Source organism: Ascidia mentula, chromosome 7 (assembly GCF_947561715.1).
Source record: "Ascidia mentula chromosome 7, kaAscMent1.1, whole genome shotgun sequence".
Classification (NCBI taxonomy): Eukaryota; Metazoa; Chordata; class Ascidiacea; order Phlebobranchia; family Ascidiidae; genus Ascidia; species Ascidia mentula.
Genome location: NC_138572.1, coordinates 1,613,102 through 1,629,293, shown reverse-complemented (window position 1 = coordinate 1,629,293; position 16,192 = coordinate 1,613,102). Strand labels below are relative to the sequence as shown.

General features: G+C 38.6%; 4 protein-coding genes across 4 annotated transcripts; all 4 read right to left on the bottom strand.

Moving 5' to 3' along the window:
- Window positions 1–34: 34 nt before the first annotated feature.
- LOC145909007 (uncharacterized) lies at window positions 35–3,075 on the bottom strand. Its single transcript, XM_082996326.1, has 6 exons — window positions 2,864–3,075; window positions 1,339–1,482; window positions 973–1,116; window positions 747–890; window positions 414–557; window positions 35–246 (listed from the first exon to the last, which is right to left on the bottom strand). Exons 1-6 carry the CDS (start codon window positions 3,054–3,056, stop codon window positions 104–106), a joined length of 912 nt encoding a protein of 303 aa, XP_082852452.1. The 5' UTR covers window positions 3,057–3,075; the 3' UTR covers window positions 35–103.
- Window positions 3,076–3,551: 476 nt separating this feature from the next.
- On the bottom strand, window positions 3,552–7,264 carry LOC145908999 (cytochrome P450 2B1-like). Its single transcript, XM_082996319.1, has 9 exons — window positions 6,943–7,264; window positions 6,299–6,441; window positions 5,883–5,985; window positions 5,603–5,712; window positions 5,201–5,322; window positions 5,018–5,139; window positions 4,740–4,884; window positions 4,285–4,448; window positions 3,552–3,944 (listed from the first exon to the last, which is right to left on the bottom strand). Exons 1-9 carry the CDS (start codon window positions 7,222–7,224, stop codon window positions 3,630–3,632), a joined length of 1,506 nt encoding a protein of 501 aa, XP_082852445.1. The 5' UTR covers window positions 7,225–7,264; the 3' UTR covers window positions 3,552–3,629.
- Window positions 7,265–8,201: 937 nt separating this feature from the next.
- LOC145908872 (cytochrome P450 2J6-like) lies at window positions 8,202–11,334 on the bottom strand. The gene is made up of 9 exons (XM_082996196.1): window positions 11,056–11,334; window positions 10,627–10,769; window positions 10,344–10,446; window positions 10,078–10,187; window positions 9,685–9,806; window positions 9,502–9,623; window positions 9,190–9,334; window positions 8,755–8,918; window positions 8,202–8,517 (listed from the first exon to the last, which is right to left on the bottom strand). Exons 1-9 carry the CDS (start codon window positions 11,332–11,334, stop codon window positions 8,203–8,205), a joined length of 1,503 nt encoding a protein of 500 aa, XP_082852322.1. The 3' UTR covers window position 8,202.
- Window positions 11,335–12,321: 987 nt separating this feature from the next.
- On the bottom strand, window positions 12,322–16,183 carry LOC145908871 (cytochrome P450 2D6-like). Its single transcript, XM_082996195.1, has 9 exons — window positions 15,890–16,183; window positions 15,158–15,300; window positions 14,695–14,797; window positions 14,495–14,604; window positions 14,036–14,157; window positions 13,743–13,861; window positions 13,216–13,360; window positions 12,919–13,082; window positions 12,322–12,636 (listed from the first exon to the last, which is right to left on the bottom strand). Exons 1-9 carry the CDS (start codon window positions 16,181–16,183, stop codon window positions 12,322–12,324), a joined length of 1,515 nt encoding a protein of 504 aa, XP_082852321.1.
- Between the last annotated feature and the right edge of the window lie 9 nt (window positions 16,184–16,192).

Below are 16,192 nucleotides of genomic sequence, written 5' to 3'. Positions count from 1 at the left end.
TTCTACCTTGTTCTAAAATCAGACACACACCAAAGCAATGCGACATAAATGTATTCAAAAACTGCAAACATTTGGGTTAAGTTGTTTTCAAGTCAATCCAGGGTCAATAGAAACACCAAGGAACAGTGCTATTGGTTGAAGCACACCAAGTACACCCTTGTTCTTCACAGTTGCTTTTCGTGGCTCCAGGGTCAGGGTGACAATCTACTCTGTTCGATTCGGCCACGTTGGAGTCACACAGCGTATCTATGTTTGACAAAAACATAAAATTCAATTAACGTGATCCACATGGTAACCAATACTGTTTATAACATTGACTGTTTAAAGTCGAGTTTAAATTTTCTGAAAATTTGTTTGCAGAAAACAATTGCGATTTCCTTTTGGTTAAGTTACCACTCTTAGAAGATACTCACCATCAATGAAACACCATGGCACCGATGAAAGTGGCGTGGCACACCACCGGCATCCTCTGTTCTCACATTTTTCAGGTGTAGCCCCAGGATCAGAGTGGCAATCAATTCTGTTTGGTTCTTCCACAGCAGAAGCACATAAACTCTCTGTAAAACATGAAGGTATCATATCATTATAATCTGGTACTTTTCTGTTAATATTCTGCGATATTTACACCTACTGTTTAAAGTACACCACGATTGTTGTAGTCACGAAAAAATTGTGCATTCGAAATAAACATTTATAGAGATAAGAGACAGTGTTACACAACACTAATGTAAATATGAACACAATACCATCGTAGAAACACCATGGAACTGCTGGATCTTCTGATGCGCACCACATGCATCCACTGCCCTCGCAAGCTGCTCTATTTGCCCCTGGTTCAGGGTGACAATCTATCCTGTCCGATTCAGAGGATTTTGATGGACAAATGCTTTCTACAATAATATTTTTTTTTGCGTTTACTGTGATATTTATCTTTTGTCTTTTTTGAAAATTTTGAAAATAATTAAGGCTTACCATCAAAGAAACACCATGGCACAGCCGGATCTGGTGAGGCACACCAGCTACAACCTTTATCTGCACATCTGTCAGCCGTAGCGCCGGGTTCAGGGTGACAGTCGCTTCTGTTGGACGGTAAGATGTTCGAACTGCACAAGACATCTGCAAGCGAAATCATAACATTTTTGATCAGAAAACCCAAGTGGTTTGCTGATAATTATGACAACCCGTTTTAAGTAAGTATTTTTACATGTTTCCGTTTAATAATAGAAAAACATTTGACCTCCAACAATACGTCACCAAATGTGTACATAAATAATATTTAAGCATACAGACTTGCCATAATTTTTTTCCCGAGCCTTACATCATACAGATTCGACTTACCGTCGAAAAAACACCATGGTACCGTAGGATCGGGGGAAGCACACCACCTACATCCTTTATCCTCGCATCCACTTCTTGTTGCTCCAGGATCCGGATTGCAGTCCTCCCTATCTTCTTCTTTTATTGCAGAAGGACAAAAACTTTCTGCAAATCAAATCCTGTATGTTTATGGATACACGCTGGAGCAACACGAACCACTGTTTTCGTGAGTGAAAAACTCGTTTGGGTGCAAAATACTTGGAGTTGAGTCTGAATAGGAAGGCCAAAGCTAATATGCTATTGATCATTTTACGTAAGTTAGTAAACGTTTTGAACTCTTACTGGGTTCATCATCAGTACTAAAATAAACTGCAAGCAGCAAACGGTATAATGGGGACTAAGCAGGCAGAAGGGAACAACAACATCAAGCAACAAGCCGGAGGCGCGTCACCTGGCAGCAGCATTGACAGTACAACAGCGACGTCATCAAAAACTCGCTTGGTGCCGCATTGTCGCACAGGTTAGTTGCCTACCAGTGAAACAACTTAACCATTTATGATTGAAATATTGCTGATGAAATATTTTGCTCATAAGTTACCACATTATATAATAACCTTGATTTTCAATGCAGCTTGGCGTTCAAATGCGAAACACATTTTTACATCTGGCAGAAATGTCAAGGAAAACGTTATCTGTATTTGTCAAAAAATTCTTGCCACCTTTAAAAAACACTATGACACGCTTCGATCTGATACTGCGCACTCGTATCAACCATGGGAACATCACCATGGAAAAATTCTTGCATAATTAATTCAAACAAGCCAATTTTACTCCGGTTCACAACACAAACAGATCAGCGAGGTTTCGCTAGATGCAAGGTTGAAAATTGTTTTCTTCCTTTTCCTGTCATTGTTTATGCAAACTTACTTAACCCTGCACGTAGGTTCAGTGGTGGACTTTACCTTAAGTTTATCGCGTTGGGAGAAAATCACTATCGGTGCTTGAGTCACCGATCGTGACATTTGCTTTGACATTAATCCCTCTTATAGATTTAACACGATAAAAACCGGTATTCCCACATGTCGTCTGGGTTATTTGGTGAAGTTCAAGGTCAAGTGTTAACACCTATCGACTCAATGGAAGTCTAGTGCAATTTTCTTTTCGGTGTGTTGTTGATTTTCTTACACGGGGTCTGATGGCATACATGGTAATTAACAACTTGTTTCAACATGTCAGAGGACAGATTTAAGTAAATCAAAATTCACGAAGAGTGATTTTTTTGTTGGTTGTTAGAAATGTGATGTCCTTCAATATATAGCAGTATCTGTACAACTATTGTGAAATTTGTACAAATGAAGGTTTTTGAAGCACGGAAGCCTGTTTAACGATTGCCCATATTTACGACGTCACTAGTTTTCAAAACAAACGATACAACTTGTATAAATGTACCTGGGTAACACTCGAAAATTTATTTTATCATTTAGGTTTTTTCCTCGTCATTAACGTTTTGAGCATTTAGATTAAATATATCATACGTCACAATCACCTTCATAAAAACACCAGGGTACGCTTGGGTCCGTTGATGAACACCAGATGCATCCTTTATCCTCGCACGCACTCTGCGTGGCATATGGCTCAGGGTGACAATCGACACGAGACGATTCTGGCTTATCAGAAGGACAACCGTTGCTCAAGGTCACAGCGAGCAGAAGCGCCAGAACATAAACTCCACACGCCATATTTCCTATTTCATTAAAGAACCTTTGAAACAACACTTTTTTTAATCGAATATTCCCGTAAATTGACAACTGCACGCTTAATACAAATAAGCTAAAGTTGTTCCATACTTGCTATATCAGAAAACTATTTTAACCAAACCAACTTTGCCCTGTGTTTTCTTCGAGAGTTAACAACCCACTCAACAAACCTTTGAAAATTTCAACCTAAACCAACACACCTCCAAAAGTTGAACAGACCTCTGCGCAACTGAACGACAAAACGTCAGCAGGCGTTGGCAACAAAAACTCGTGCCGATTCTACTAGGAAACGCAATGCCTTTAGGCGATGAGCCTCTCTGCAGCTCCGTGCAACCCACACAAACAAATTGAACTTAAATGAACTTTATTTCAGTTGACGGCGCGTCATCAACAGTTTCAGACTTGCCATTCGAAAGGCTGCAAAAATTGCTGAAAAAACACAACTTGTAACTCCGCAAAGATTTTTTATATTGATGTTGTGTTTTTCGTTAGTTCTTACATACAAAGCGTATAAAGGGAAGGAATGCAACAAAGCAAAAAATGAAGTCAGTTACGTTAAACCTTTTCTGTCAAACAAACATCGCATTCCTGCAGACTTAAAGTAAGTGACATCGCCTGGTTGTCTAATCTTGGTGGATATTCCTTGGAACATTGTATTTTAAATTTCTGGATTATTTTAATGAAGAATATAAAAACTTCAGCTCTGGCCAAACTTTCTCCCAGACAAAATCTTGCTCCTATAGAGAATGGAATGACTTTGTTGGAATAAACAAACTTTCCATTCTGGTCAATGTGCCGACGTGGGTTAAACTCCTCTGGGTTCGGCCAATCTTGTGGGTCCATGTGGGCGCCTTCCAAGTTGGAAATTATCTAGTGATGACAAAAGGAAAAAGTTTACGTGATGTTCTCAAAAGAAAACCTGTCTTCGTTTTTTACTTCTGTGTTATTTCCATTACGCCAAATGCTGTTAAAATTCGTTAAATTGTATTGTGCTTTTGGCTTTGACATCGATAAATTAACAGGTCCTTTGCCATGGATGTGCTAGGACGCCGAAATGTCAGTTACGCCAATACTTCTCAAGTGAAATAGTTGCCCCTAACTGTATACGTGAATACTAGAAACGTCGTAGGCAATTTTCCATAAAGAACCAATGAATTTATCGACGTAAAATCCGAATAAAGTGGTGTGAAACCTTTATCTTTAAACCAACCTTAGTTCCCTTAGGTATGTGATATCCCATGAGTCGTGTGGTTTCTGTGGTGAGGTGAATAACAGATAAGGGAACAATTGCTTTAATTCTCATGACTTCCTGCAGAAAGGCACAAGTCATCGTCATATCCGGTCTATGTGACATACAAACTTCACCTTCGATTCCTGTAACAATTGTAATCATGTTTTTTCGACTTGCATTACGTAAAAGACTTTTGAGTTAGGACAGTTGGTTGTAGCCAGGCGACTTGTGCAATGAAATCGGACACTAGTTGGGACATTCGGGCGCATAGAAAAATAGGCCGCGTTCCTCGTGAAGTTTTAACAGACAAAGAAAAGCAAAGAAAACACATAGATACGACCACTTATTTATCCAATCGGACCACAGCCTTTTTCTTTTGATGAATAAGAAATTATACAGTATAGGGTTTTACAATCCGGTATATTTCTGCTTACCAACAATGTCTGTAATTTCTTTGTCAATTATCCGATGATATTCAGGATAGTTTAGGAGAAAGCCGAAGCACCATGTTAAAGCCGTACTTGACGTTTCAGATCCAGCCAAGAAAATATCTCGGGTATAAGCTAGCAGTTGGTTATCCTGCACAAAACTATATTTAAAAACCGGTAGTTTCCTACGTAAATTTAAAATTGGGTTGTTTTAAATTTAGAAGGTAAACTGATAAGTGAGAATAAAAAAGAGTAACGTTTGAACTATATGGGATAAAAAGTACCGTAAATGTGTCGTTTAACTTTGATCCAAACTGCTGCTCGCAGATAAAAGCATCAATAAAGCTGTTGATGTTATTTGGATCCAAACCGTTCCGGCTTTTGTCAATAAACTCCTGGATATAATCTGTTAATAAAGGAAAGTATACTACAATGCGAAAGACATAAATAGCAAGAGAAGATCTTACCTAGGATAATTTGATGTCTTACTTCGAACCTCTCCAGCGCTCCAGTAAAAGGAGGATACTTTAGCAACTTCGGAAACAACGCCAGCAAACTAATCTTCCACGCATCTTTTGGATCGGAAAATCTACGTTCGAAAAATGTTGTTTTTTGTTACACGCAATAGGAAAGTTAAAGCTAATCATTACAAAGCAAACGTTTATGTGTTGTGATGTGGATCAGATGCTGTGAACCAAAGCTATAACGATTAGAATCATTTTTCGTGTAATTAACTCCCAGTTTTCGCACATTGTTGTTTTTTGTTAAAAAAAACCTTACTACATGTTTATAACTTTTAACACAATACATCGTTTAAACTGCAATAAAAACATGCTGATAAACGTAAAAAAGTAACAACCAACACTCACAGTTGGCTCAGAGCTTCCAGAGTTCTCATAAACTTTTCATCACCGTAATTGCTTCTTTCTCCGAGAGTTATTTTTGATACAACGTTGGACGTCAACCAATACAAATACGTCTACAACACTCAGAATTAATCATGTTGGTTTCAAAACCCATTCCAACACACATACTTTGTTAGGCACGCTTTAGCATATTTATTGCCAGTTCACAACCAAATAGACGGAAGATATATTGTTGAAAAAACTTGTATTGGTACTATAATGTAGGAAGGTTAGTTTTATTTACCCTAAGATCCACAGGTTTTCCTTTGAACGATCTCAGAAAGTCGATAAAGCGATCCCCTTCCTCATTTAAAATCTTTTCCATTGACTTACGCCCCAAACCTTTCCTGCAAACAGCAAAATATTACAGTAAAATCGAAAAGATGTTTGCGTTGTTATTGTGTCGAAATGCAAGTAAATAAATATTAATAGGTTGTTTAAATGGTGTTAATTACCAATATCCAAGAACATAGTCTAGTATTTGAAACGTTTGCATTAGTTCCACGTTAATCAGCAGATTCATAGCTTAGGTGTTTATATTTTCAAAACGAATATTCACGTTCTATAAAAACACAACAGGTTTCCAGCAACTTTGTGACATGTGTCACTGCTTCCGTTTTTGCGAAAAGTTTACATACCAATGTTAACAAAAAGTCTTACTCCCTGAGAAATTTGAGACCGAAATGCTTTTGTGTTTTAAACTTTTCGTCGTAATCCAATGAGACCAAGCCGTCAGCTCCGGTCAAGCGTGTCAAAACAAATTCCACTCGTCCAGAGTAAGAACCACTTTGTTTCACGAGAGCCTTAAAACAGAACATAAATAAGGTAACAAACAACACTAAAAATATAACTTAATAATCTGTTCTTCTGGCACATATAAAAAACGTAACTTTATTCCGACGTTTCGCCTGTTATTCAACAAGGCTTCCTCGGGGTAATGAGACAGGTACAGCACACAACTAACGCCAAAAAACGTGCCAACATGAAAAAGGAGATAACGCTAACACCAAAAACATAATCACACAACTGCACGATTCTACAAATCATTTTACACATTCCCTGAACCAGCTGTTCATAGCCTTTCTTTCTAGTGGGCACACCTTGCAAATCACCAACTATAGAGTCCGCACTCCCCTTCTAATATGGATGTAATGTAATATATTATATCACCAAACCTAAAGATTCTGTCACTTCGCAAACCCAATCCTGGCTAAGAACCAATGATCTAAACGAATGATGAAAAACAAGTGCGTGGTCATGGACGTTTGCGGTAGCGTAAAGTGAAACAAACATAACAAAATTACCTGTTGTATTGCTTCGAACGTGTTGAGTACAACAAAATCCTCCGTTCCCATCCTCACCGACATTACCGGCCCGTTTTTATCCAGACTCCATTTCTTCAGGGTTCTTCCAGGAAACTGGCCCATAAAAGGGGCAGCTCCCAATAGGGGAACTCCCCTAGGGCCAGGTGGGAACCCATTTGGCCTACGCCACCAGTACAAGTACATGAGAACAATGAAGACGGCGGCAATGTTCCATGTTGTGATAACTGTCGGGAGATGTTGCGTTACAAACGTTTTAAACATGGTTTTGTCAAAACTTCTGCACAAAAATGCGAATGTAGCCTATTTCTGAAACAATTACTGACGTTATAAACTCTAAACGCTTGTGTGCCAAAGGGGTAAAGTAGTAACGTTATCTGCACTAGCGCCGAGCAATCAGGGCTGCAATCTTATACGGCTTTTTTTCTGCGGGCGCAGTGGTGCTTGACTGAAAGCCAATGTTGTGCTTGTATTATCTGTCACCGTTTATATCTAAGTATACATTTTTAGCCTTCACAAACCCATGCAAAATCTCTTTTCTACGTGGTTAGGTTCACCAAAGATAAACCGTTAACTTCATTATTAAGACACACGTCTTTTACCCAAAAATCTTGATAATTTTTTTAGTTATCGACAAAGTCAAACATTAAACAGACAAACGCGTTGCGACATTTGTGTTTATTAATCTTATTACTATAGAGTTTTTCACAAGCGGAAAACGCAGGCTTCTATCGTAACCACTTGAAAGACACACATAGCTGTTTGCTGCTAGACACGACCTCAGATTAACCTGACTTGTCAAAAGGAATGGTCACGCTTCAGTGTTTTCGTGCCCCTATCACGTTTCAGACGAACAAGCGTGACCCTTCAGCGCAGTTGGCCTGTTGCACTGGGCGTTTGCATTTCGAAGAAAAATTGCCTTTGTTATCAACCTTTGCATTGTGATCCGACACTTTATCCGGTGTTGACAACTGTGAATAGCTTTGGGTACAGATCCCCGCCACATATGTAATGCGACTTCGCAACACGATTTCCCTTCGGGTAAAAGCGAAAAAAAGAACAAAACACACAGAGAATCAAAGAATGAGGCCGGCAGGTTTGTTGCGGCGCCACTTTGGTGGAAATGCATGCTAAAAATTTACCGTCGTTGATTAAATTGAAAAGTCAACATGAAGTCTTCCACCTCTCTGCTCGCTTCAATTTGAAGGGCTTGGGTGTATGTTTGAATGATTTTGCCTGTAATCAAATCTTTTCTTCCAAACGCACGTCGCATTCTTGCAAGGTTAAAATCATTGACATCGCCTGGTTGTCCAGTCTCGGTGGATGATCCTTGGCTGAACGTATCCTGAATTTCTGAACCAGCTTCACAAAAAATATGAACAATTCAGCTCTGGCCAAACTCTCTCCCAGACAAAATCTTGCTCCTATAGAGAACGGAATGACTTTGTTGGAATAAACAAACTTTCCATTCTGGTCAATGTGCCGACGTGGGTTGAATTCCTCTGGGTTCGGCCAATCTTGTGGGTCCATGTGGGCGCCTTCCAAGTTGGAAAGTATCTGTAAGGCAAACAAGATGGATAATAAGAAAATATAAATATTACCTAAGATATTTAGACATTCTGTAATTCGCCTTCGACATTCAACCAACATTTTATGCAACACAGTGACTAGTTATACAATACACAAAACTAGTTATTTTTTAGTTTACCCACGTATGTACGATATTCTGGAGTTGATTATGGTTACAATCTATTTCAATATTCCCAATTACTGTCAACAATACTTTGCTCCCACCTTAGTTCCCTTCGGTATGTCGTATCCCATGAGCTTTGATGCTGCAGTGGTTCCATGGAGTACAGGAAGAGGAATGATGGTTTTTCTTCTCATGACCTCTTGCAAAAACGCGCTCGTCATTGGCATGTCGTTTCGATGTGCCATCTTGACGTCACAATCGATTCCTGTCAAATGCAGAATGTGAACAACCCGTACTACAAAGGTGCATTATTGGGACAGCAAACTATTCCGTTTTATTCCGCTGAACCAGATACCTAAGGGTTTGTAAGAGTTTATTAAAATACTGCTTTGGGCTAGAGCGGGCAGTGTATTTCATTCAGTCGGCAGAGGATTCATAATACACGTTGACGCTATTATTGTAAGCTTGAGAACTCACATAAAACGTGAATGTTAAAATATGCCTTTTTCTGAACTTCACAAAAAAATTTTACATACCGATGGCGTCCATTATTTCCTTGTCAATGATTTCATAATATTTCGGGTAGTTCAGTAGAAAGCCTATACACCACGATAATGCTGAGCTAGAAGTCTCCGATCCAGCAACAAACATATCCCGGCAATAAGTCTTCATCTGAAGATCCTTTGACAAAAAAAGCTTTGCGTTTATTTTATGCAATAATCATTTCCGTTATTCTATTTGTTACGATTTCCTATATCTTTTTTTAATATTATGGCTTTATATAAATGATATTTATTGTCATATTTGTCATCGAATAAAGATTTTAAATATATTAAAAGTCCGTTTACCGTGAATGTGTCGTTGGACTTTGATCCAAACTGTTGTTCGTGGATAAAAGCCTCAATAAAGTTGTTGATGTTTTCCGGATCAAATGCTTCTCTGTGTTTGTCGATGAACTCTTGAATGTAATCTGTGAAATGAAAACCATTTTCTCAACTTCCGATTATGAAAATTTAAACGAAGCAATTTACCCATCATAATCTCTGTACGTTCTTCATATCTGTTCATCGCCCCGGAGAAGGGCGGAAATTTGACCAGGTTTGGAAACAACACCATTATGTTGATTTTCCAGGCGTCGTTTGGATCCGAAAATCTACAACGAAAGAGCAAAAACGTTAAAAAACCTTTTTGAAATGAAATTACATCAACACTATTCGTTTGGAATAAAACTTGAGGCAAAAAAATCAAGACTTTTTCCGAGAATTTAAGCTATAGATTTCTTCTACGCACCTTAATTAACTGTAAATCGTACTCTTAGACTAGTTGTTATATTAATAAACCACTACAGTTTGTATGTTTTTGCACTGAACAACCTCAGAATAAGTTACTTGGTGTTAGGGTAAAATCCCACCTTGTTTACTTACAGTTTGCTAATGGCCTCTAAAACCTTCATAAACTTTTCATCTCCGTACTTGCTTCCTTCGCCAAGAGTAACTCTTGATATAACATTCGACGTCAACCAGTACAAATAAGTCTGAAAGTAGGATAATTTTACCTTCAATTTATCGTATACGTATTTAGTGGGAGAGATTTTAGTTACGTGTACTTTCATCGACAGTATTACGTTCAGTTGTATCGTAAGTGTGACTGCCTTCGTTTCCGGTGGTGCTTTTTTTGCATGCTTACTTACCCGTAAATCTACTGGTTTGCCGTTGAAGGACTTGAGAAAATCGACGAAACGATCTCCTTCTTCGTTTAAAACCTTTTCCATTTTACTCCTTCCCAAACCTTTTCTGCAGTTAAATGAAAAATATAACTTCGGCAATGTACAGACAAAAACAATTATCCAATCATGATTCACGAGTTAACAAACGAATTGACTAAAGACTAATTAGTCTACTAAAAAAAAATTAAAACAAAGAGTAAAATTGCTTTCACCCGATAAAGTGTTATACCGGTTTAAGGTAACTCACTCTCGTAAAAATCGCAGGCCGAAATGCTTCTGTACTCTAAACTTCTCGTTATAGTTCAGTGAGACCAAACCATCAGTTCCAGTCTTGCGAGTTAAAACAAACTCAACGCGATCGGAGTAAGAGGCACTTTGTTTCACCAAAGCCTAAAAATTGCAAAATTTATTGATTTGATCAAACTTAAGGAAAACAAAAGCTCCTATAGTGAAGGTGCAGACATAACTTTAAACATATTTCACGTTGTAAAAACTGTTATTTCTCTGACAACCTTCGCTATTTTTCCGAACTCGGTTGGATCAATTTCGGTGTTAGCAACCTATTTTGTCGGTCCACACATGTTAAAGAATAAAGCAAACATTTTACACGATCAGAACAAAGGAAGGTATTTCCAAACACCGGTTTGTGTTCATCAGGAAAAAAAATATCTACAACCTGCTGTATTGCTTCGAACGTGTTGAGAACAACAAAGTCCTCAGTCCCCATCCTCACTGACATAACAGGCCCGTAATTTTCCAGACTCCATTTTTTCATGGTTGTCCCTGGAAACTGCCCTAGAAAAGGGGCAGCTCCAAGTATGGGAATTCCCCTAGGACCTGGCGGGAAGTTGCTGCTTGGTTTTCTCCTCCAATATAGGTAGGTAAGAACGAGGCAAATAAAACATATGTTCCATGTTGTGAAACCCAAACCTTCAGGCAAAACATTTCCAAGCATATCCTTTGCTGCTCACAAGTGCTAATGACAAACAACCTAAAAGGACCAAAAAGTTTCCATAAATAAAACATTGAAATCAACCTTTTAGGTTAAAAAACAAACAATGAAATAGAAATCAAACGTTACACAAACATGTCTAAAATGTTCGAATATCTCTAAAACGCTTTCGTATTCAAGACAGCAATAACTTGTCTGAACTAGAATATATTGTCATTGAATGCCCGACAAAGCATTTATGACATTCGACTAAACGCAATTGTTCTAAAGTACTTACAGCTCAATAGAGTTTACCCATTTAGAAACACGACTTCATTTTCAAAAGGCTTAACTCCCTATAGACAAACTGCTCACATTTCATAGTAAGAATGTTTCCGACCGTTAACTCAAACCTGCGGTAAAAAAGGGTTAGTTGGTCACGCTCGGTCGTTATCCTGTCCTTACTAACGCCTGTACGTCGATGCATGACGCCATGCTAAACAACACGATCCAACATGCTTTCACAAAGATAAAATATCACGTTTCGGGGTCGTGCAATCTCAATTTTCATGTGACAACACTGCTGTCGTTTCATACAACAGGGGCAAATACCGTTCGTTACAGATGTGAATCAGTATGCACTATTTTACGAAACAGTTTTACAAACATGCTGTTTTGCCTTCAGGCCACAAATCGGACATTTCTTTTCTCACAAGTGGCGGTCAGTGGAGCGGTAAGAGTCGTAAACCAATATGTCGGTCGTCCTTCGCTTAGGTGTGATTTACTGTTAGATTGTTTGGCAAAACTGATGATGTCGCCCTTTGGATGGGGATAAAATCAGCACAAATGTACGCACTATATTTTATTACCGAGTTCATATACAAGCAATTGGATAGAAATATATTAAAACACCAAGAAATTGATGTAAATTTGGAAAAACACAGAGGCCAAAATTGAAATGAGTCTTTGTGTAACATACAATATCTCTATGCCAACTTTCTAATTTTTTTGTCAGTGCTTTGCCTCCAATATGACCTCACACTCTCTGGGACTAACGACCACTGACAAAATTTCACGGTCAAGTGGAGGTAAGTGTGGTTTAGCTGTGCGGACTCGAAAATTTTGGATCAACTTTACAAAGAATATAAAAATCTCCACTCTGGCTAAACTTTCTCCGAGACAGAATCGGCTTCCAACCGAAAATGGAATGATATTTTTTGAGGCGATGAAATTTCCATTGCGGTCGATGTGTCTTTCCGGGTTGAATTTTTGAGGCTTTGGCCATTGGACGGGGTCGATGTGAACGCCTTCCAAGTTCGGGTATATCTAAAATATGGTGAGAACAGATTTTTTGAGGGATTAAACTTGAGTAAAAACGGAACCGTCGAAATTTCTGAGCTAATATTTGGTTGGTAAACTGGCAAAACATAAGGATTGTTGGCTATTAAATTTGCTGTGTACCAATCTTTGTTAAAGCAGCAGAAATTTAAACGACTTTTAAACTTAAATAGGTCAAATTTTAGAGGCATAAGAATAAAATCATCAATTTTGAATTTAAAAGGATAATCCTAGCAGTCATAAGGCATTTTTACATTTTCCAAAACAAACCTTAGTTTCTTTTGGTATTACGTAACCCATTACTTCTATGGTCTCCGAAGTCTTATGAGCAACCGCTAGAGGCACTAGAGTTTTGATTCTCATCACTTCTTGTATAAAGGCGCAGGTAAAAGGCATCTGCTCTTTGTTTGACATTGATGGGACTCCAGATCCTCCTACAACATTGTACAGTTATCTATTTTTGACTTGTTAAAAAGGCCGCGTATCTCAAAATGCAATTTGACTTTCGCATTTACTTTCTGGTTGTCTGCTTTACTGTGATTTACTCACGTCACAGTCTGTTCTTACCAACACAGTCTTCAATCTCCATCTCAACTCTCTTGTAATAATCAGAGTAATGAAGAAGATACACAAAACACCAGCACAAAGTTGTGCTTGTGGTTTCCGACCCGGCTGTGAGTAAGTCATGGCAGTAAACACGAAGCTGTAGTTCCTTAAATGAAAAAAGGAGTCTGCAAACAAATAAATACATTGCTATATGCCATATATAGCAGTACTTTTTCATGCAAGGGTATGATTGACAGGATCGCCCACTGCATAGGTCCTTACTTGGCGATTACAGCTATCGTATCGGGATTATTAGGATCTAGCTGGGCTGCAATGCCTGGGCTGCGAAGTCTCATATGACATATACGATGCACTGTTGTAATATAGCATACTGGGCTGCAATGCCTTGCAATACGCCGTGTTGGTCTTAGGTCTGTAACTCTGTAGTTACTGGTGCACTATTTTTAACATACTGCAAAACATAACAGACTGACTGTTTTTATTGCCTATGAAGACTATAAGAAAAATACCAAGTTAAAAATACTGACTGTGAACGATTCGTTTTGTTTCCCAAACTTTTGTTCGTACAAAAACGCGTCGATGAAGTCTTCAATGTTGTTCGGATCGAAGTTCTCTTTATGTTCGTCGATACTTTTCTGCATGTGATCTGTTGGCAATCAACCTTCTTGTTTCTAAGTTTTTTTTTTTTTATTTGACAACTGAGTGGATATTTTTAACTTTTTTGCCACATAATGACAAACAAGCAACCACATAGGCCAAATTTGCAATACAAAAAGTGTACAACTGCCTTTACAAATCAATTGGATCAGTTTGTTCATACCCAATACAATATTAACCCGTCGGTCCATATTTTTCATAGCTTTTGAGAAGAACGGCAACTTTGACATTAATGGGAAGAAGTTTATAATCCTTTGATACGGAGCGTCGTCTGGGTCGTTAAATCTAGCACAAATATAAAATGTGAAATTTTTAGTTTGGCGTAGCCAAGGATCGGCGAAAAGGTTTTTGTTACTGCTAAATGTCTACATGAACGATCCTTAAGTTTGGGATATTTCAAATGTTCATTCTGTGGCTTTATTGGAATATTTGAACATGTTTTCAAGCAGTGGTTTTCTGCCTTATGAGGCCATGTTTCAAACCAAAATACTTTATTTGCCCAAACGGATAAAAAAGACCTAGTTGGCCCCCACTACATTTTCTTGCTGACTAGGCCACTGCATTGGGTTTCTTGTTTCCCACGTTTACGAGAACATGTCGTCTAGACCCAGTGTTGACTTACATTCTGCTCAACGCATCGAGAAGTTCAAGGTATTCAGGATCTCCGTAGTCGTGTCTTTTCCCCAGGGCTGTTTTTGATATCACGTTGGAAGTCAACCAGAAAAAATATTTCTACACATTACGCACGACACATTGTAGGCAAAAGCTTTAGGTTTGGCAGATTTTGGAAGCAGAAAACATAATTTGCATCCATTTGCTTACGTGAAGGTCCACAGGTTTTCCACCAAATTTTATCAGAAATCTTACAAATTGGTCTCCTTCTTCGCTCACCAACTCTTCCATTCGTTTATTGGCCAAACCTTTCCTAAAAATTGTCGTAAAATTATACACAAACTGCCGTTTTATAGTTGTGATACAAATAATGGCTTGCATTTGTAACACTTATATATGGTAAAAAATTATGTTGAACTCTGTACCAGACAACCAAACAAGAAACTTTAAGAAGATCGCAGGGTTCACTGGCATCGCAGTCAAGGCATTGCAGCCCAGCTGGATCAGCCTCTTTAGAGCTGAGATCGCTAAATATAAAGGGCCTGCGCAGTGGGGCGATCTTGCCTTGCCATGCTAAAGCATGGTAACACTGCGTTTTCTTATAGTGGATTTACAGTAATTAATGATTGTGCTTAATACAAAAAGCCTTGTTTGAAGAATTTGCATCACTTACTCTCGCAGGAACTTAAGTCCAAAATGCTTTTGGATTTTGTAAGTTGCGTCGTATCTTGCCGTAATAATCCCGTCGTGACCGGTAATTCGAGTTAGTTCAAACCAGGGTCGATCCGAACACGATGCGTTTTGTTTAACCAAGGCCTAAAATAGTAAAAGAATACATCCCACTTATGGTTTGTGGTTTTTATAGTAGTTCGTTACAAAAAGCAGTCCGTTTTGTATAGGACCAAGGCAATAAACGCTTAGCGACCTTCACATTCAAGAATTTATTTTCCTCACCCCCATAACATAGGAATGTTTCAACAACAAATACGTGTACAAGGACATAAAACATGGATCCGATTCATGTCTATGTTTAAACCAAGCGCCACAACGGTGACCTTGTTAAACACATATTCACGACTGCGCCAAAATGTTTCACGGTTGGCGTTTGTGCTGAATTGCAACCCTGTGTGAGCCGCAACTTAAACCACAAAGTCTTGTAAATAATTAAACGAGCAACGTTTGAAGTCGTTGCATGTTTATAACATCGTCTTCGTCAATATTACACATCTGGAAATTGTAAGCATATAACCAAAGATTTGCTTTATTCCATGATATCTGGGTAAGTCAAACTCTTATTACGCATGCAGATTGATGCACAATACCACAAGGTTTCTTCATATATCTTAACACCTTAACTTCCCATTATGGGTCTTGCAAGAACGTAAATAAATACATAAACGCGTACCTGCTGAATTGCATCAAATGTGTTTAAAGAAACTGCTTCCTCCCTTACCAATCTAATCGACATCACAGGACCATATTTAGCAAGGCTCCATTTCTTCAAGGTCCTGCTGGGCACAGCGCCAAGGAAAGGAATAACCCCCAATAAGGGTATTCCCCTTGGACCTGGAGGAAATCTTGGGTGAGGGCGTCGCCACCAGCACAAATAAAACAACGTCAAAATAAAGACAAGCAAACTCGAAAATGTCAGAACTTCAAGGGTTTGTTTAAAAACCCAAAAGACAGCCTCGTGTAGCATGTTGCTTGC

Bases quoted from the DNA above. Each gene is read 5' to 3' on its own strand.
- LOC145909007 (XM_082996326.1), bottom strand. From the start codon at position 3,056: ATGGCGTGTGGAGTTTATGTTCTGGCGCTTCTGCTCGCTGTGACCTTG. The intron at 1,483-2,863 runs GTGATTGTGACG...TTTGATTTGCAG, and splicing joins ACCCTGGTGTTTTTATGAAG to AAAGTTTTTGTCCTTCTGCA. The intron at 891-972 runs GTAAGCCTTAAT...ATATTATTGTAG, and splicing joins GCCATGGTGTTTCTTTGATG to AAAGCATTTGTCCATCAAAA.
- LOC145908999 (XM_082996319.1), bottom strand. From the start codon at position 7,224: ATGTTTAAAACGTTTGTAACGCAACATCTCCCGACAGTTATCACAACA. The intron at 5,986-6,298 runs GTAAGACTTTTT...TGCTGTTTGCAG, and splicing joins GGTCTCAAATTTCTCAGGGA to GAAAGGTTTGGGGCGTAAGT. The intron at 4,885-5,017 runs GTACTTTTTATC...AGTTTTGTGCAG, and splicing joins AGTTAAACGACACATTTACG to GATAACCAACTGCTAGCTTA.
- LOC145908872 (XM_082996196.1), bottom strand. From the start codon at position 11,334: ATGCTTGGAAATGTTTTGCCTGAAGGTTTGGGTTTCACAACATGGAAC. The intron at 10,447-10,626 runs GTGAGTTACCTT...ATTTAACTGCAG, and splicing joins GGCCTGCGATTTTTACGAGA to AAAAGGTTTGGGAAGGAGTA. The intron at 9,807-10,077 runs GTAAGTAAACAA...CTTTCGTTGTAG, and splicing joins TTAGAGGCCATTAGCAAACT to ATTTTCGGATCCAAACGACG.
- LOC145908871 (XM_082996195.1), bottom strand. From the start codon at position 16,183: ATGCTACACGAGGCTGTCTTTTGGGTTTTTAAACAAACCCTTGAAGTT. The intron at 14,158-14,494 runs GTAAGTCAACAC...TATTTGTGCTAG, and splicing joins CTCGATGCGTTGAGCAGAAT to ATTTAACGACCCAGACGACG. The intron at 13,361-13,742 runs GTCAGTATTTTT...TTTTCATTTAAG, and splicing joins AACAAAACGAATCGTTCACA to GAACTACAGCTTCGTGTTTA.